The 16,464-nt window shown below is 48.3% G+C and overlaps 1 protein-coding gene across 2 annotated transcripts in view; it reads right to left on the reverse strand.

The window, feature by feature from the left end:
• Window positions 1–13,593, reverse strand: part of LOC116503405 (class I histocompatibility antigen, F10 alpha chain-like) — a 16,642-nt gene extending 3,049 nt beyond the window's left edge. The window contains exons 1-7 of one of the 2 annotated variants that reach the window (XM_032209805.1): window positions 13,409–13,593; window positions 10,793–11,059; window positions 9,644–9,919; window positions 5,802–6,086; window positions 4,203–4,292; window positions 2,199–2,231; window positions 915–947 (exon numbers count right to left, since the gene is read on the reverse strand). In XM_032209805.1, coding sequence (XP_032065696.1) covers window positions 915–947; window positions 2,199–2,231; window positions 4,203–4,292; window positions 5,802–6,086; window positions 9,644–9,919; window positions 10,793–11,059; window positions 13,409–13,475 — 1,051 coding nt within the window. In that variant the 5' untranslated portion in view covers window positions 13,476–13,593. The remainder of the gene's footprint in view (window positions 1–914; window positions 948–2,198; window positions 2,232–4,202; window positions 4,293–5,801; window positions 6,087–9,643; window positions 9,920–10,792; window positions 11,060–13,408) is intronic. The other variant, XM_032209806.1, reaches the window with a different exon arrangement.
• Window positions 13,594–16,464: the final 2,871 nt, after the last annotated feature.

Raw genomic sequence — 16,464 nt, forward strand, 5'->3', positions numbered from 1 at the left:
TTCCATTACATTACATTTTAAATAAAAATGGGCAGTCGGCAGCAGTTTTTCACCCAGCCGTTGATAATAGGATAGGAAGGGGTTGTGGCCCAGCAGGAGCCGTTGGAGCTGCCACCAGACTCCGAAAGCGAGGGGCCCTATGAGTCGGCTCTGAAGGATGTGGAGGACCCTGGACGGGGTTCCAATTCTGAGCAGGGCGCAGAGAGGCTGGTTGGCCACCAGGTGGCACCTGAGCCTTGGACCACTGTGGAGGAGACAAGGGAGAGTGATCCAGACGCCAGCAGTGAATTGTTCCTGGATGCCCGGCACCGAAGAGCTAATAGGCGTCAGGAACAGTTGCGCAAGTACAGGGGGTAATTGCACTCAGCTGGTGGTCATTAGGCTCCTCTCCAGACTATAAAGGACTGCTTGTGCACACGCCCCTCTTGCAGAAGTCAACGCATTGACTAAAAGTTGGAGAACTTTTGTAACTAGCTTGGCAGGCTGGATTGCTGCCAAGGCTTGTCTGAGTTGCTGCCAAGGTCCTTATCTGTTTGTTATGCTTGGCTTTCAGCCACCGAAGTTTTGGTTTCTTGCTAATAAAGTACATTCCAGTTAAGCTTGTCTCGGCATTCGTTACTGGACAGAGGAGGGGGTCAGAACAGAAGGCTAACATGATTGCCAACATCCGATGACAGATATGGCACAAGAAGAAGAAAAAGGGCAATTTCTTTCTAACAGTGAGGACAATTAACCAGTAGAACAGCTTGCTGTCAGAAGTTGTGAATGCTCCAAGACAAGACTGGGCATTTTTAAAAAGAGATAGGACCACCGTTTGCCTGAAATGGTATAGGGCCTCCTGCTTGAGCAGCGGGTTGGACTAGAAGACCTCCAAGGTCCCTTCCAGCTCTATTCTGATTCTGATTCTTACATACCATTGCCAGAAGAGGAACATTCTTGGCTGTTCCCTGAAAATCAAAGAAGGAAGAATGTTAAAATGGTCAAAAGGAAGTAGTCTCCACTCTTTCTGACCCATCTTCTCCTATTTGCGTAGGAGAACACATTAGCTATTCTAATCTTGTCCCGTTTCTCCTAGGTCATCTTTTCTGGAGACCAAACTTCTCCAGATACTTTTAACTATCAGTATTCCCCCCACAAATTTTATTTTGAAGGACACCAACTTGAGGGAGATCATTCTATAGTATTTTTCTTACTCCAGACACAACTTGAAATCCCATATCTTAAATACGGTAAAAATTAGCTGTTTCTCCCCCAGATTCAAGTATGGAACCTCTGTGGCTACATCACTAGCATTGATACATTGTGGGAGCTTAACTTGAAGAAGACAATTCTTCACTGAGTCCACCCACTGGAAGTTCTCATTGGTCTACAAATGGGGCAGTCTTCAATGGGACAAGAGCTCCTTCATGGGCTGGGAAGCTTATGATTCCTTCCCACAGAGTTAGTCATTTTTCTCTTTGGTTATATAGCATGCTCCCATTCTGCAGAAGGTAGACAGAACCAATCAGGTCACCTGGCCAAACTTCCTGCCCAGCATAGAATCCACTAAAAAATGATCACCCAACCTCTCTTAGAAGGCCTCTGGCAAAGGACTCACTATAACTTGTGGCAGCCGGTTCCACTGACAGTTTTTATAATCAGGAATTTCCTATGATTTAAATCCAGATCTTCCTTCCCAGTAGTTTTAATCTACTCTTTCTGCATGCTGGAGCAACAGAGAATAAACACATTCCTTCTCCTAGGGGCCACCCTCCCTTCGGAGATTTGAACACTGCTAACCCATTTCTCCTTGGTCGTCTTTTCTGGAGGCCAAACATCTCCAGATAACTTTAACTACCATATTTTTCGGAGTATAAGATGCACCTTCCCACCCCTAAAAGAGCATGGAAATGTTGGTGTGTCTTATACACCGAATACAGCCATTTTTGGCCTCCCAAAGCCCTGCCCCACATCCCATTTTTGCAAAAAAAAAAAACCAGTGTTGCACTGTAACTTTCCCCCCCCCCACTCCTAATTTGTGACTATGTGTCCAATTCTATACAGGTACAGCAGTATGCATTGTGATGCTTTGTCTGCCATCTTGGCCGATATGGCTCCCTCCCAATAGGGAAGGGCTTCCTGGGTATTTCCACATTCATTTCCCAATCCTTGAGTACCGCGAATAGGCATTTCATGTCAGAGAGGCTGTGTTCACTTACTTGATGCAACTAGGTACCCCTTCCGCCGTATTTCTGAAAACACAAACAAAAAGTTACACCCAAATATTTTTAAACCTTTACAAAGGGCTGTGTAAGTGTAAGTTAACATTTTATCTAAGCTTTAGAGCAGTGAGGGCTAGCCTTTTTGTCCTCGTGTGCCGAAATTGAGTGTGCGGCCGCTTCCACCCATAATGCAAAGCCCCCTGCCCCCCTGCACATTTACGAAACTATCCCATGTCCCGTTTTGGGCCTAGCAGGCCTCATTGAAGCCTCCTGGGACCAATAACAGGGTGTGAGGGGCACACCATATCCTCCATGCTCCTCCACCCCCCTGCCTGCCCGTGTGACCCCCTGCCTCCCCGGCATGCATGCGCAACCCCCTGGAAAAGGCTTTAGGAGTCAACCTCGAGGCAAACTCCGGAGCCGGAGTCCTGGAAGCAGTTCATAACTGTGTACAAGCACATTCGGGTAATTCCTGCAACGCAGCTGGAACCAACCATATTGGCTCCGCCGTTCCATTGGACTATTTCAGTGATGTGGAGAGGGGGGATCTGCTGCTTGGGTAACAGTCTATCCTCCACATTAATCTACCCAAGCCACGTGCTCTGGAGAGGACACTCCAGCTTTACCTCTTCCAGAGCACAGTCTTTTGAGACTGAAGGATGCCAATGCAATTATAAGTCATTGTATCTGACAATCAGTAAAAATCCACAGACAGTAAACCAATTAACTAATTAATTGGTTAATTAAGCACTCAGCAGGCACTAATTACTTAGTTAAGCACTCAGAAGGCTAAGAACCATCAATCCAACTCTTAGCAGAAGCAGAAGCTTAGAAAGCCAAGAAGGTAAAAGCATGCCTTCACTTGGAGAGGCCAGAAGGCTCATCGGATATGAGACAATCACTAGGAAGGTGAGCCTTGCTTACAGCTTGTGGGTTGGGGGCTGTCACCAACTGGAGCATCTCTTCAATTTTGCACTGGGTGGACCACGTCCGGGTGGGAGAGATGGTCGTGGAGGTACTTGGATGACTTTTGGATCCAGAAGAAGCTTTGACAACTGCCCTGTTCTTCTACATCACGGTTGTCAAACTCGTGGCATTACATTGCCGTCACATGATGTTTCACAAATTTTTTTCCCTTTGCGGAGCTGGGGTGGGCATGGCCTATGCGTTACGCATTTGGCCCATGGGCCGCCAGTTTGACACCCCTGTTCCAGTGGTGGGTTACAGTGAGTACGCCCCGGAACGGCGTACCGGTGTCTGCTGGGAACACTAGGTACCGTTCCAGTACGGTGCTCTGCAGGGCCCACCTGCCCTCCTTACCTGTATTTGGCCCAATTGGGCCATTTGCACATGCGCACGGAGCATACAACGCTTGCGCAACACTCCGCTGAGCAGCTGGAGCATCACAGGCGGTGGGTGCGCAAGTGCGCACAGCGCATGTGGTAGACACCCAACCCCGTTGCAGCGTACCAGTTGCAACGTGATCCACCATTGCCCTATTCCAGATGCAAAACCAAACTGGTAGCAGAAGAGCTTTCACCATTGAGCAATGTCGGACCGGGGTACACAATCCCCAGGCTGTGGCCAGGTAGTGGGTAGCGGCCTGTTCAGAATCGGGCCATGCAAACAGCAGGCAAATTTATGCACCTGCCACTTGCATAGAACTATTTCTTCTATGCCACATTTCCCGGGCTGGTCCACAAAACCAGAAAAATTGGAGACCACTAGTGTAGGAAACTCGGAAAGAGATAAAACTGTATTACCGCTTGCTTGACCCTTTCTACTTAGGACTTCCAGGACTAATCCATGGGCAGATGCCATTCTCGTGATTGATGGGGATTGCTCTGCTCATTAATCCATATTTAGAAAATGTTGGGTTGGATGTCATGATTTTCAGGCACTGCCCATTATAAGATAAGTGTTTTTCTCAGAGAGTAGGAGAAAGGCTGAAACTGCCACCGAGAAGCTTCTACCAACAGGAAGAAATCTCAGTTTACTTACTGGTGTAGAACAGGATCCCAATTACCAGCAAGACAGCAGCAGCCAGAGCACCTAGGACACTGCCCACGAGGATCTCTGTTGCAGAGGAAACTAAGAAAAGAACAAAAAGTTGCCCTCAGATAGAAAGTCCATACAGAGAGTGGTGAGGACAACCAAGAAGATTATAGGAAACTTGCTTCCTGAAGAGAACTCTGAGAATCTACCTTTGAAATAGTCATTCTTGGCTAGAAACACCTGGCATGGAGCCTAGCAAAATAAAACTCTGGTTCTGAACATTTCTGAGTTGCCTCCTCAAATATCTTGAGCCATGTGCTCCACAACAACCAGGCAGGAGGAAGGAAACGGGATGAAAAAGGTAGCTGTTAATAGAATAGAATAGAGCAGAGTAGAGCAGAGCTGGAAGGGACCTTGGAGGTCTTCTAGTCCAGCCTCCTGCTCAAGCAGGAGAACCTATACTATTTCAAATAAGTGGCTGTTTAGACTCTTCTTAAAAACCTCCAGTTTTGGAGCACCTACAATTTCTGTTGGCAAGCTGTTCCACTGATTAATTGTCCTCACTGTTAGGAAGTTTCTCCTTAATTCTAAGTTGCTTCTGTCTTTGATTGGTTTCCATCCATTGTTTCTTGTCCTGCCTTCTGGTGCTTTGGAGAATAATTTGACACCCTCTTCTTTGTGGGACCCCCCCAAATACTGGAATACAGCTATCATGTCACCCCTAATTCTTTGTTTCTTTAGACTAACCAACCCAAAACCTGCAGCTGTTCTTCATATGGTTTAGTCTCCAGTCCTTTGATCATCTTAGTTGCTCTAGTTTCTAGACGGAACCTAGATATTAGTTATACGGGAAGGACCAAGAACAGCACCCTCTAAATAAGTCTTAACATGCACTCCCCGGCATCCACACGAGAGAGGTGGTATTCAGCAGGTTCTGACCAATTCTGGAGAACCGGTAGCAGAAATTTTGAGTAGTTCGAAGAACTGCCACCATCTGTTCTCTGCCTCCCGAGTCCCAGCTGACCAGGAGGAAATGGGGATTTTGCCGTAACCTTCCCCTGGAGTCGGGTGGGAATGGAGATTTTACAGTATCCTTCCCGTGGAGTGGGGAGGGAATGGAGATTTTACAGTTTCCTTCCCTTGGAGTGGGGTGGGAATGGAGATTTTACAGTTTTCTTCCCCTGGAGTGGGGAGGGAATGGAGATTTTACAGTTTCCTTCCCCTGGAGTGGGGTGGGAATGGAGATTTTACAGTTTCCTTCCCCTGGAGTGGGGTGGGAATGGAGATTTTACAGTTTCCTTCCCCTGGAGTAGGGTTGGAATGGAGATTTTACAGTATCCTTCCCCTGGAGTAGGGAGGGAATGGAGATTTTACAGTATCCTTCTTCTGGAGTGGGGAGGGAATGGAGATTTTAAAGTTTCCTTTCCCTGGAGTGGGGAGGGAATGGAGATTTTAGTTTCCTTCCTCTGCAGTGGGGAGGGAATGGAGATTTTACAGTTTCCTTCCCCTGCCACACCCACTAAGCCACGTCCACAGAACTGGTAGTAAAAATTTTGAATCCCACCACTGATCCATGCACCCCCTCTTTCCACTGCAACCACTTACCAGGCTTCTCCCAGGTGAAATCCTGGGGATTCAGAAGACCGTCATGCTCCACGTGACATTTGTAGTGCTTCCTCTCCTTGGGGTCGATCTCAATGCTGAGCCAGGTGTGGTAGGTCCTGTCTGAATTGGGAGTGATCCCACCTCGGAAGGTCTCCTGCTCCAAGATTTCCCCACCTTTCCTCCAAGTGACGTCAACCTCTTTGGGGTAGAAGCCGTGCAGACGGCAGATGAGGATCTCCAGTCCGTCGTAGCTCCCTTTCTGGGTGACTGTCACCACTGGAGGTTCTGCAAAAATTGAAACATTCTTAATAACCAGCCGAATGATGGCTTGAGACTCCGGAGACAGAGTCTGGAGATGCAACAAAACTCCCGATTCCATCAACAAGGTCAACAGTGAAGGATGATGCGCCATGCAGTCCAATACCTTTGCCTGCTATTGCTTAAATATCAGAAGCAGGAATGGATCATTCCTGGTCCTCCATTTTAATATGCCATGGGAAGGAAGCCAGGATTTAAAGCTCCAGAGGTTTTTTTTCCCTGCAGATTTTTTTATTATTTTTTTCCTTCTACAGCACCTTACAGTCATTACATCAACATTGTTATGTCATCGTACCTGTACATGTATATAATATTTCGCTTCTATATTTACACACCTTTATACACAGTTCTATGTATATTTATATACAGTTTTTTGGCTTAATTAATTTTATTCTTGTTTTGCAGCCATTTGTACCAATTGTTCCAAATTTCATAAATTCCGACTCTTCTTTATCTTTTAATTCCAGTGTTAATTTGTCCATCTCTGCACAATCCAAAGTTTTTTTTATCACTAATTCGTCCGAGGGTGTATTATTTTGTTTCCAGCATTGGACAAATGCTATTCTAGCTGTAGTTAGCAGATGTGTTAATATGTACTTAATTTTCTTTGTTTATTTCCCTTTGATTATTCCCAGTAGAAAGATTTCGGGTTTGTATTTTATAGCAATGGCAATAGCAGTTAGACTTATATACCGCTTCATAGGGCTTTCAGCCCTCTCTAAGCGGTTTACAGAATCAGCATATTGCCCCCAACAACAATCCGGGTCCTCATTATACCCACCTTGGAAGGATGGAAGGCTGAGTCAACCCTGAGCCGGTGAGGTTTGAACAGCCGAACTGCAGAACTGCAGTCAGCTGAAGTAGCCTGCAGTGCTGCATTTAACCACTGCGCCACCTCGGCTCTTTTATCTGTTTTTATCTGTTCTCCTGTAATTTCTTGCACCCATTTCCAAATTTTTGTCCAATATTTTTGTGTTTCCAGGCAGGTCCAAAGCTCCAGAGTTTAAACCGCTCCCTTGCGGTACTTAAGCCTTACTTTCTCCCACAAGTTATCCCAGAAGTAAATACAGGTAATCCACGGGTTACAAGCATTCTCTTAGCGAACGTTCGAAGTTACTTGATCAGCACCCCCCAGTGTTTATGAAAAAGCCCCACGCCTACGAATCTTGAAGCAACAAGGCAGTTGTTTGCCCTTACAAACAACGGCAAAGATTCTGCAGCCTTCGCCGGCACTTTGCAGGCCAAAATGGAGCTTCAGAGGGCAAGGACACTCCTCGGATCCTCCGTTTTGGCCTGTGCAGGTCTCACCCAGCACTTTGCCAGCAAAAATAAAGGTTTGGAAGGACAGAAGGGCGGGCCCGCCACTCCTCCCTGCCTGTGTAGTGCTGGGCGAGGCCTGCACAGGCCTAAATGGAGCTCTGTTTTGGCCAGCAAAGTGCCGGGGGAATCCTGCACACACCAAAACAGAACTGCACAGGAGTGTGTGCGTCTGAGAGGTGGGAGAGGAGACCCCTTGTAGATCTTCGTAGGATAAGTGCCCTGGCGTGGCAGGTTGGGTGGGGGAAAAGCAATTGTGCAGAGCCTGAAGTATTTCAGTAGGTCGGCGAGGCCTTGGGTGGCCTTAAGCAGGTAGCCTGTTCCATCGCTAGTCCCCGATGGCCTTTCCTACCCTGAAATACCTCATGTGCACTTAATGAACCACACATTTGATGAGTGAATGCGTGTGCAAAAGGAGGGAGTGATCCCATTCAAGATACGAGGTTCGCTCCCACGAATCCTCAGGTTACAAATGGAAATGGGTCGGCTCAATTACAGTCGTACCTCGAGGGCTCCCGGGGTACCTGTAATCCCCTTGTAGATCTCTGCATTTGATCCCCTTTTCTAAGTCTTCACACCCTTCCTGTATGAGAGGTCGGCGTCGCCCCTACCCGTCGTATTGTGGCAAATACGATTATTTCTGAGGAGAAGAGAACTTTGTGCAAAGGATTGGGCAATAAATTCACACCGTTGTCTGCACAAATTCTGGACTAGTCCAGGAACCCATGAAATGCGATTGAGAAGAATCACTTTTCAATAAACTTATAGACACCTTGAATTGTAAAAAGACACAGAGGTCATCCAGTCCACCCCACTATCTAGCAAAAGCTACTGATAGAATAGAGTAGAATAGAATAGAATAACAGAATTGGAAGAGACCTTGGAGTTCTACTCCAATGCCTGCTTAGGCAGGAAACCCTATACCTGCTAAGGCAAACCTATGGCACACGTACCACAGGTGGCATGCAGAACCGTCTCTGTGGCGACGCCAACTGTCACCCCATGTAGCTCTTCCATGAGTGCGCACACACCTTCCACCGGCCAGCTGGTTTTCGGGTCTGCTGCAAATGCACGAAGGACACTCGCATTGTCAAGGTGGCGAAGTGGTTAAATGCAGCACTGCAGGCTACTTCAGCTGACTGCAGTTCTGCAGTTCGGCTGTTCAAATCTCACCGGCTCAAGGTTGACTCAGCCTTCCATCCTTCCAAGGTGGGTAAAATGAGGACCCGGATTGTTGGGGGCAATATGCTGACTCTGTAAAACGCTTAGAGAGGGCTGAAAGCCCTATGAAGCAGTATATAAGTCTAACTGCTATTGCTATTGCTATTTTGGGGGTTTGGGCATGTGCGTGCCTCCCCCACGCCATATTTTGGGCCCAAGAGGCTTCCTGCACCAACCAGGAAGCCAAAATGGGGCACGGGGGCACTGCGCGAGGTCCCCCGTTCCCCGTTTTTTGCCTGGGAGGCCTCCTGCACCAATGTGGAAGCCAAAACAGGGCTTCAGGGGACTCGAGGATGCCCCCCAAGCCAAAACAGGGTGCGGGGGCATCGCACGTTCCCCACCGTGACACATTTTTGGCCTGGGAAGCCTCCTGCACCAACCTGGAGGCCAAAATGGGGGGGGGGCATAAGGTGCCCCCGCACCTCCCAGGCCACAAATGGGGCATGGGGGGTACACACATGTGCCAGAACCTCCAAAATGCAATGCAAGCACCCCCACATCTGTCCCCATTGCATCCCCTACATGTGTCCAGTCCCCAGTGCATGGAGCTGGGGTGGGCTGATGGCTGGCGTGCCTGCAGAGAGGTCCATGCATGCCACCTGTGGCATGCGTGCCATAGGTTCACCGTTGCAGTTCTAGGTTGCTTCTTCTCCCATCGTCAGGTGCTTTGCAGAATAGCTTTACTCCCTCTTCTTTGTGCCGCTGAGATATTGGAAGACTGCTATCATGTCTCCCCTGGTCCTTCTCTTCACTAGACTAGCCATGCCCAGTTCCTGCAACCGTTCTTCCTCTGTTTTAGCCTCCAGTCATCCCTCATCCTCTTTGCTGCTCTTCTCTGCTCTCTTTCTAGAGTCTCTGCATCTTTTCTACATCGTGGAGATCAAAACTGGATGCAGGATTCCAAGTGTGGCCTTACCAAGGCCTTACGAAGTGGTATTAACACTTCACGTGATCTTATATAAGTTGTTACCACTACAACCCATCACCTTTTCTGAGAAGGGACTCCTTGCCGTAATTCAGGTATTTCTGTAGCCACTCCACGCAGTCTCCTTCCAGGAAATTCTTCCGGCCTTGGGTCCACACCTGATCGGCCTCCCACCGCCGCTTGGTGACCTGGGCCCGCCAGTCAGCTGCTGTCCAGGTGAGGGTCTGTTTGTCCAGGCTGAGAAAATCTGCCCCATCATAGCCAAACTGAGATTTGCCATCTTTACGTCCGTCTTCTTGTAACTCACAACCGTGCATCCATTGCCAGGTGTGAAACCCTGCAAGACACACCTAGATGAAGTTTTCATAGGTCAGAGATATAATGGAAGGCTTGGAATATACCACAGAGATCATCTACAGGTCAGGAGTGGGTTGCTACCAGCATCACTGCCGTTTCAGCATGCAAAAAATGTCCATGCATGTGCAGAACGTTAGAGAAGGGGAAAATTACATTTCTGCAATGGAGATTGTTCTGTGCATGTGCAGAATCAAAAATAAAGATGGCGCAACCGACAATAGAACTAGTTCAGGTGCATGGGCGTCCAAATTACTACCTACTCAGCCAAACCAGGCTGAACTGGTAGGAACCCATCTCTGCGACAGGTAATCCTCAACTTACAACCATTATGGAGCCCAACATTTTTGACGCTAGGCAAAAAAGTTGTTAAGTGATTTTTTTTTATTGCCCCATTTAGCGATCTTTCTTGCTCCGGTTGTAAAGTGAATCACTGCAGTAGCTAAATTAGTAACACGGTGGTTAAGTGAATCTGGCTTCCCCATTGACTGCTTGTCAGAAGATCACAAAAGGGGATCATGTGACCCTCCACCCACCCAGGACACTGCAACCGTTTCAAATATGAGTCAGTTGCCAAGCATTTGTGCAACTAAAGAGCTGTGGTGGTGGCACAGTGGTTAGAATGCAATACTGCAGGCTACTTCTGCTGACTGCTGATTGCCAGCAGTATGGCAGTTCAAGTCCCACTGGCTCAAGATTAACTCAACCTTCCATCCAGAGGTGGTATTCAGCAGGTTCTGACCAATTCTGAAGAACTGATAGCGGAAATTTTGAGTAGTTCGGAGAACCGGTAAATATCAACTCTGACTGGCCCTGCCCCCATCTATTCTCTGCTCCTGAGTCCCAGCTGACTTACCCGGAGTGTGGTTGAAGCGGTTCCAGAGGCTCAGTTGGAAGTAGAGCTCCCAGCTGTGGGAAAGTTGAGTTTGCCAGTCCCAATACTGGGCATCGTCTTCCTCCACCTTTTGAATCCAGGGACCCCGTGGCAAGTCCCTCCGGGAATCACTATCGTAGTGGACAAACTGCTGATCATCCAAGTAGCCCACAATGACAAACCGGGGCAGGCCGTGGCCCAATTCTGACACGCCGGTGAAGAAATAACGCAGGACGTGGGAAGTGGCGGCTACCGAGAGAAAAGAAGCAGGCATTCGGTGAGTATCGTTTTAACGGAGCTGAAAACCCCAAAGGGCGACTGTCAAACTGCAAAGCAATGATAAAAAGTTGAGGGAACTAGGCATGACTAACCTATGAGGAGAGAAGGAGGACATGATAACAGTCTTCCAGTACTTGAGGGGCTGCCACTGACTGATTCTCCAAACCACCCAGAAGCAATGGATGGAAGCTTGTTAAAGAGAAATTTCCCGACAGCAAGAACAAGTGCCGTATTTTTTGGACTATAAGACGCACTGGTGTATAAGACACACCACGATTTTGAAGAGGTAAGTAAGAAAAAAAGTTTTTTTGTCCTCCCTGTTCCCCATGGGCACTCTGCAGGCTTCAGCAGAGTTGGGAGAAGGCAAGAATGCTCCCCTTTTTGTGAAAAACGGGCTGGTTTTTGCCTTCCCCCAGCCCTGCTGAAGCCTGCAGAGTGCTGTTGGAGCTGGGGGAAGGCAAACATGCCTCCATTTTTGCGAAAATTGGCCCGTTTTCCACAAAAATGGGATGCGGGGGCCGGGGTTTTGGGAGGCCAAAAATGGCTACATTCAGTGTATAAGACGCACCAACATTTCCACAGTCTTTTAGAGGGGAAAGGTGCGTCTTATACTCCAAAAAATATGGTAATCGATGGAATAGCCTGCCTCCCGGAGTTGGGGTGCTTCATCACTAGAGTTAAGGGACTTCTGCTTGAGCAGAGGGTTGGACTAGAAGACCTCCAAGGTCCCTTCCAGCTCTATCCTGATTGATTGATTTAAAAAATAGACTAGACAATCATTTGACTGAGGATGGCATAAGGTCACCTGCTTTCAAAAAGATGTTGAGACTCTAGAAAGACTGTCCAAGTATCTGCTGGGGGGAAAAACCACCTGGAAGTTAAAAAAAAAATCAAGATGGCAACTAGAGTGACACAGTTAAAGCCGCACCCCTTTTACACCATCTTACTCCACATTGGCAAATAAACCATCAGCAGAATTTCTCCAAACCCAAATGCTTGCTTCCCATTTTCGAAATGTTCCCTTGTATCCAAGTAAAAGTGGGATCTTACTTTTGGTGGTTTTGTTGATATCACTAATACCACTCTATAAAGCTTTAGTACGACCACACCTAGCATCCTGCATCCAGTTTTGGTCACCACACTATGAAAAAGATATTAAGACTCTAGAAAGAGTGCAGAGAAGAGCAACCAGGATGATTAGGGGACTGGAGACTAAAACATATGAAGAACGGTTGCAGGAACTGGGCCTGGCTAGTCTAGGGAAGAGAAGGACCAGGGGAGACAGGACAGCAGTCTTCCAATATTTGAGGGGCTGCCACAGAGAGGCGGGGGTCAAGCTATTTCCCAAGGCATCGAAAGGCCAGACAAGGAATAATGGATGGAAACTGAGCAAGGAGAGATTCAACCTGGAAACCAGGAGAAATTTTCTCACAGAACCATCAACCAATGGAACAGAATTTGCCTTTGGAGGTTGTGGGAGCGTCATCGCTTGAAGCTTTCAAAGAGAGATAGGACAACCATCTTGATGTTGGATAACCATTTCTCTGAAATGGTGTAGAGGTTCCTGCCTTGGACTAGAAGACCTCCAAGGTCCCATCCAACTCTGTTATTCTATTCTATTCTATTCTATTTTACCATCTGTCAGGAATGGTGTAGGGTCTCCTACTTGAGTGGGGGGTTGGACTAGAAGACCTTCAAGGTCCCTTCTGAGTCTCCTCTCCTCCTCTATTCCATTCTACCATTTGTCAGAAATGGCGTAGGGTCTCCTGCTTGGATAGGGGGGGGTTGGACTAGATGACCTACAAGGTCTCCCTTCCAACTCCATGAATCTGTTAAAAAACCTCCGGTTCCAGCGCAAGGATCCGTCTATCTATGTGCTAACAGAGCGGCCGTAGGGGAGGCAGCCGATCACATGAGAAGGAAGAAAGCCCCGCCCGCAGCGCTGGGAAATTCCAGCAGCAACGGATACCGAAAGCAGCGCATCAGCGAGAGGGGAGAAATCCTCCTTGTGTGTAGCCTCATAACCTCCCCACCCAGCGCGAAGAAGCGCCTCTCCCCCTCTCCGCCCCGCGGGCTTGCCGAGATCTCCTGGGACCTGTCCCTTCCCGCTTTGGGCAGCCTCCTGCGGCTTCTCCCTGCAGGTTGATCTCCAGTCCATGCCCGTCGTGTCCGGCTCCTCCGCTGGTGTTCCAAGTGTCGGGAAAGCAGAGTGGCTCCGCGGTCCGGATCCGCGACTGCTCTGCCAACGGACCCCCTTGGAAAGATGGGGGGGGGGAGTTCTCGCGTACTGGGGGTCTCCCCTCCCCGCTCGCCACTCACCCGCCGTGCCCGCACCCAGCAGCAGGACGGCCGCCTCCAGCAACGCGAAGAGGGGCCGGCAGATCATGCGGAGCCCAAAGCCAGCCTCGCTGTACAGCGCCCCCGGGGGAGCCCTACTGTCAGCCGAGAGGGAAGAGCCAGCAGCTACAGGGAACTGTCGCAAGCGGAGGGCGAGGCGCCTCCTGCCCCGCGTGGGGTGGGCAGGTGCTGGGCGTGTCTTGCAGGAGTCTCCTCCCGCGGGTGGGAGGGCAAGCGAAAGTCCGAGGCTAGGAGCAGGGCAGGGATCTTAGAGACACTCCCCCTCCATTTTCTAATTCAGAGGTCCAGTGTTGGGCATCCACAACTTCTGGAGACAACTTCTGTTCCTCTGATTAATTGTTCTCACTGTCAGGAAATTTCTCCTTAGTTCTAAGTTGCTTCTCTCCTGGATTAGTTTCCACCCATTGCTTCTTGTCCTGCCCACAGGTGCTTTGGAGAATAGTTTGACTCCCTCTTCTTTGTGGCAACCCCTGAGATATTGAAAGACTGCTATCATGTCTCCCCTAGTCCTTCTTTCTATTAAACTAGACATACCCAGTTCCTGCAACCGTTCTTCATGTTTTAGCCTCCAGTCCCCTAATCCTCTTTGTTGCTCTTCTCTGCACTCTTTCTAGAGTCTCCACATCTTTTCTACATCGTGGCGACCAAAACTGAATGCCGTATTCCAAGTGTGGCCTTACTAAGGAATTATAAAATGGTATTAACCCTTCATGTGATCTTGATTCTACCCCTCTGTTTATGCAGCCTAGAACTGTGTTGGCTTTTTTGGCAGCTGCTGCCCACGGCTGGCTCATATTTAAATGGTTGTTGACTGGGACTCCAAGATCCCTTTCACAGTTACTACTGTTGAGCAAGGTACCACCTATATTGTACCTGTGCATTTCGTTTTTCTTGCCTAAATGTAGAACCTGACTCTTTTCACCATTGAATTTCATTTTGTTAGATAGTGCCCAATGTTCAAGTTTGTCAAGATCCTTCTGTATCTTTAGCCTGTCTTCTGGAGTGTTGGCTATTCCTGCCAGCTTGGTATCATCTGCAAATCTGATGAGTTCCCCATTTATTCCCTAATCCAAATCATTGATGAAGATGTTGAAGAGCGCTGGGCCTAAAAGAGAGCCTTGGGGTACTTGGATGTTTGGTGGCCAACGGCCGATGGGGAGCAGTCTTCAAGACTGAAGATTGACAGCAGAGGGAATGGGATTATTCTCTGTTGTCTGCACAGGGCAGCACCAAGACCAGTGGAGTAGCATTACAAACGGTCAGTTATACACCTGAAGAAATCCTGCCCATTCAAGCCGTCAGCCAGTTGAACAGACCGCCACAAGAAATGTTGGGTTCTTCCTTGGTAGAGATCTTCAACCAGAGAGGTTTTAAGACAGTGTGTGTCAACCTTGTTAAGATGTGTGGATTTCAACTTCCGTAATTCCCCAACCAGCCATTTCTCCCAGGGGAGAAATATGTTTAGTCTTGCAAGATTCTATTACTATAACCTATTACATAAAACTATTAAGATTCTATTAATATGATCTATTATATTAATACAGGAAGATTTCATTTTCATTTACTTTATTTGTATGCCGCCCTTTTCCCTAAGGGGATCTCGAGTTACGACCACAATTGAGTCCAAAATGTATGTCGCTAAGTAAATCATTTCTCAAGTGACTTTTGCACCATTTTAAGACCGTTCTTGCCACAGTTGTTAAGTGAACCACTGTTAGTAACACGATTGTTAAGCGAATCTGACTTCCCCATTGACTCTGCTTGTCAGAAGGTCGCAAAGCGGAGCATGGGACCTCGGGACATTGCAACGGTCATAAATATGAACCAGTTGCCCTGCATCTTGAGTTTCAATCATGTGAGCATGGGGATGGTGTAACTGTTGTAACTCTGGAACATGGTCATAAGTCACTCATTTCGGTGCCGTTGTAACTTTGAAAGACCAGTAAATGAATTGCTGTAAGGTAAGAACTCGCTGTACAAGAAAGACAAATACTCCTGGTTGGACTTCTTAACTGGATTACCTCGCATGGCTGACATGTATGTACACGCACACGTGTGTCCATACATATTTGCAAGTTAATTTCAAAACATGGCCCTATTTGAGATGCAAACTTTGAAACTCCAAAGAGCTACCGATGTCAGCAATGCGCAGTGCAATAAAAATTGTTCTGCGCATGCGCAGAAGTGAAAAACAAGATGGTGGCAAGATGGTGGAAAAACAGCAGAGCCCTTCCCAATAATAGTTATTCGTCTGATGCAGGGGTGTCAAACTCGATTTCATTGAGGGCCACATATGTTTGACCTTGGGGGGGGGCTGGGGGAACTGGCTGTGTGAGGGATAGGCATGATCATGGTAGTCATGGCTCAGGTGGGCGTGGTCATGACGGGCAGAGTGCTACTGGAGGTCGGAGAGGCTGAACACCGGCCACATGGGGGCCTCCATATGGCCCATTTTTGACCAGCAGAATGCTGCTGGAGGGCAAAAACTAGCCACATGGGGGCCTCCCGGTGGCCTGTTTTTGATTGGAAGAATGCTGCTGGAGGCTGGGGAGGCTGAAAACAGTCACACGGGGGCCTCCCGGGGCCTCCACATTGCCCATTTTTGACTGGGAGAATGCTGCTGGAGGCTGGGGAGGCTGAAAAGCTACACGAGGGCCTCCACATGGCCCGTTTTTGACTGGCAGAATGCTGCTGGAGGCCGGGGAGGTTCTAAACAACCACACGGAAGCCTCCCGGGGCCTCCACATGGCCCGTTTTGGACTGGGAGAATGCTGTCAGGGGCCCCGCAGCCTGTTTTGGTTGGCAGAGGCAGCACAGGCCGGTCCTTTGATATTTGCAGGCTGGCTGCAGGCCGGATCCAACCCATGGGCCTTGAGTTTTTCACCCCTGATTAATGCCATTCTTGTAACTGGATCTAATCTCTTTGTTGGTTACACTTTGATAATGAAAGAAATACCTGATTTTTGCTGACGATGGTGAAGAAATTAGTGAGGAAAAATGCAAACTCAAAACTATAG

This window comes from Thamnophis elegans, chromosome 2, assembly GCF_009769535.1.
Source record: "Thamnophis elegans isolate rThaEle1 chromosome 2, rThaEle1.pri, whole genome shotgun sequence".
NCBI classification, from domain to species: domain Eukaryota; kingdom Metazoa; phylum Chordata; class Lepidosauria; order Squamata; family Colubridae; genus Thamnophis; species Thamnophis elegans.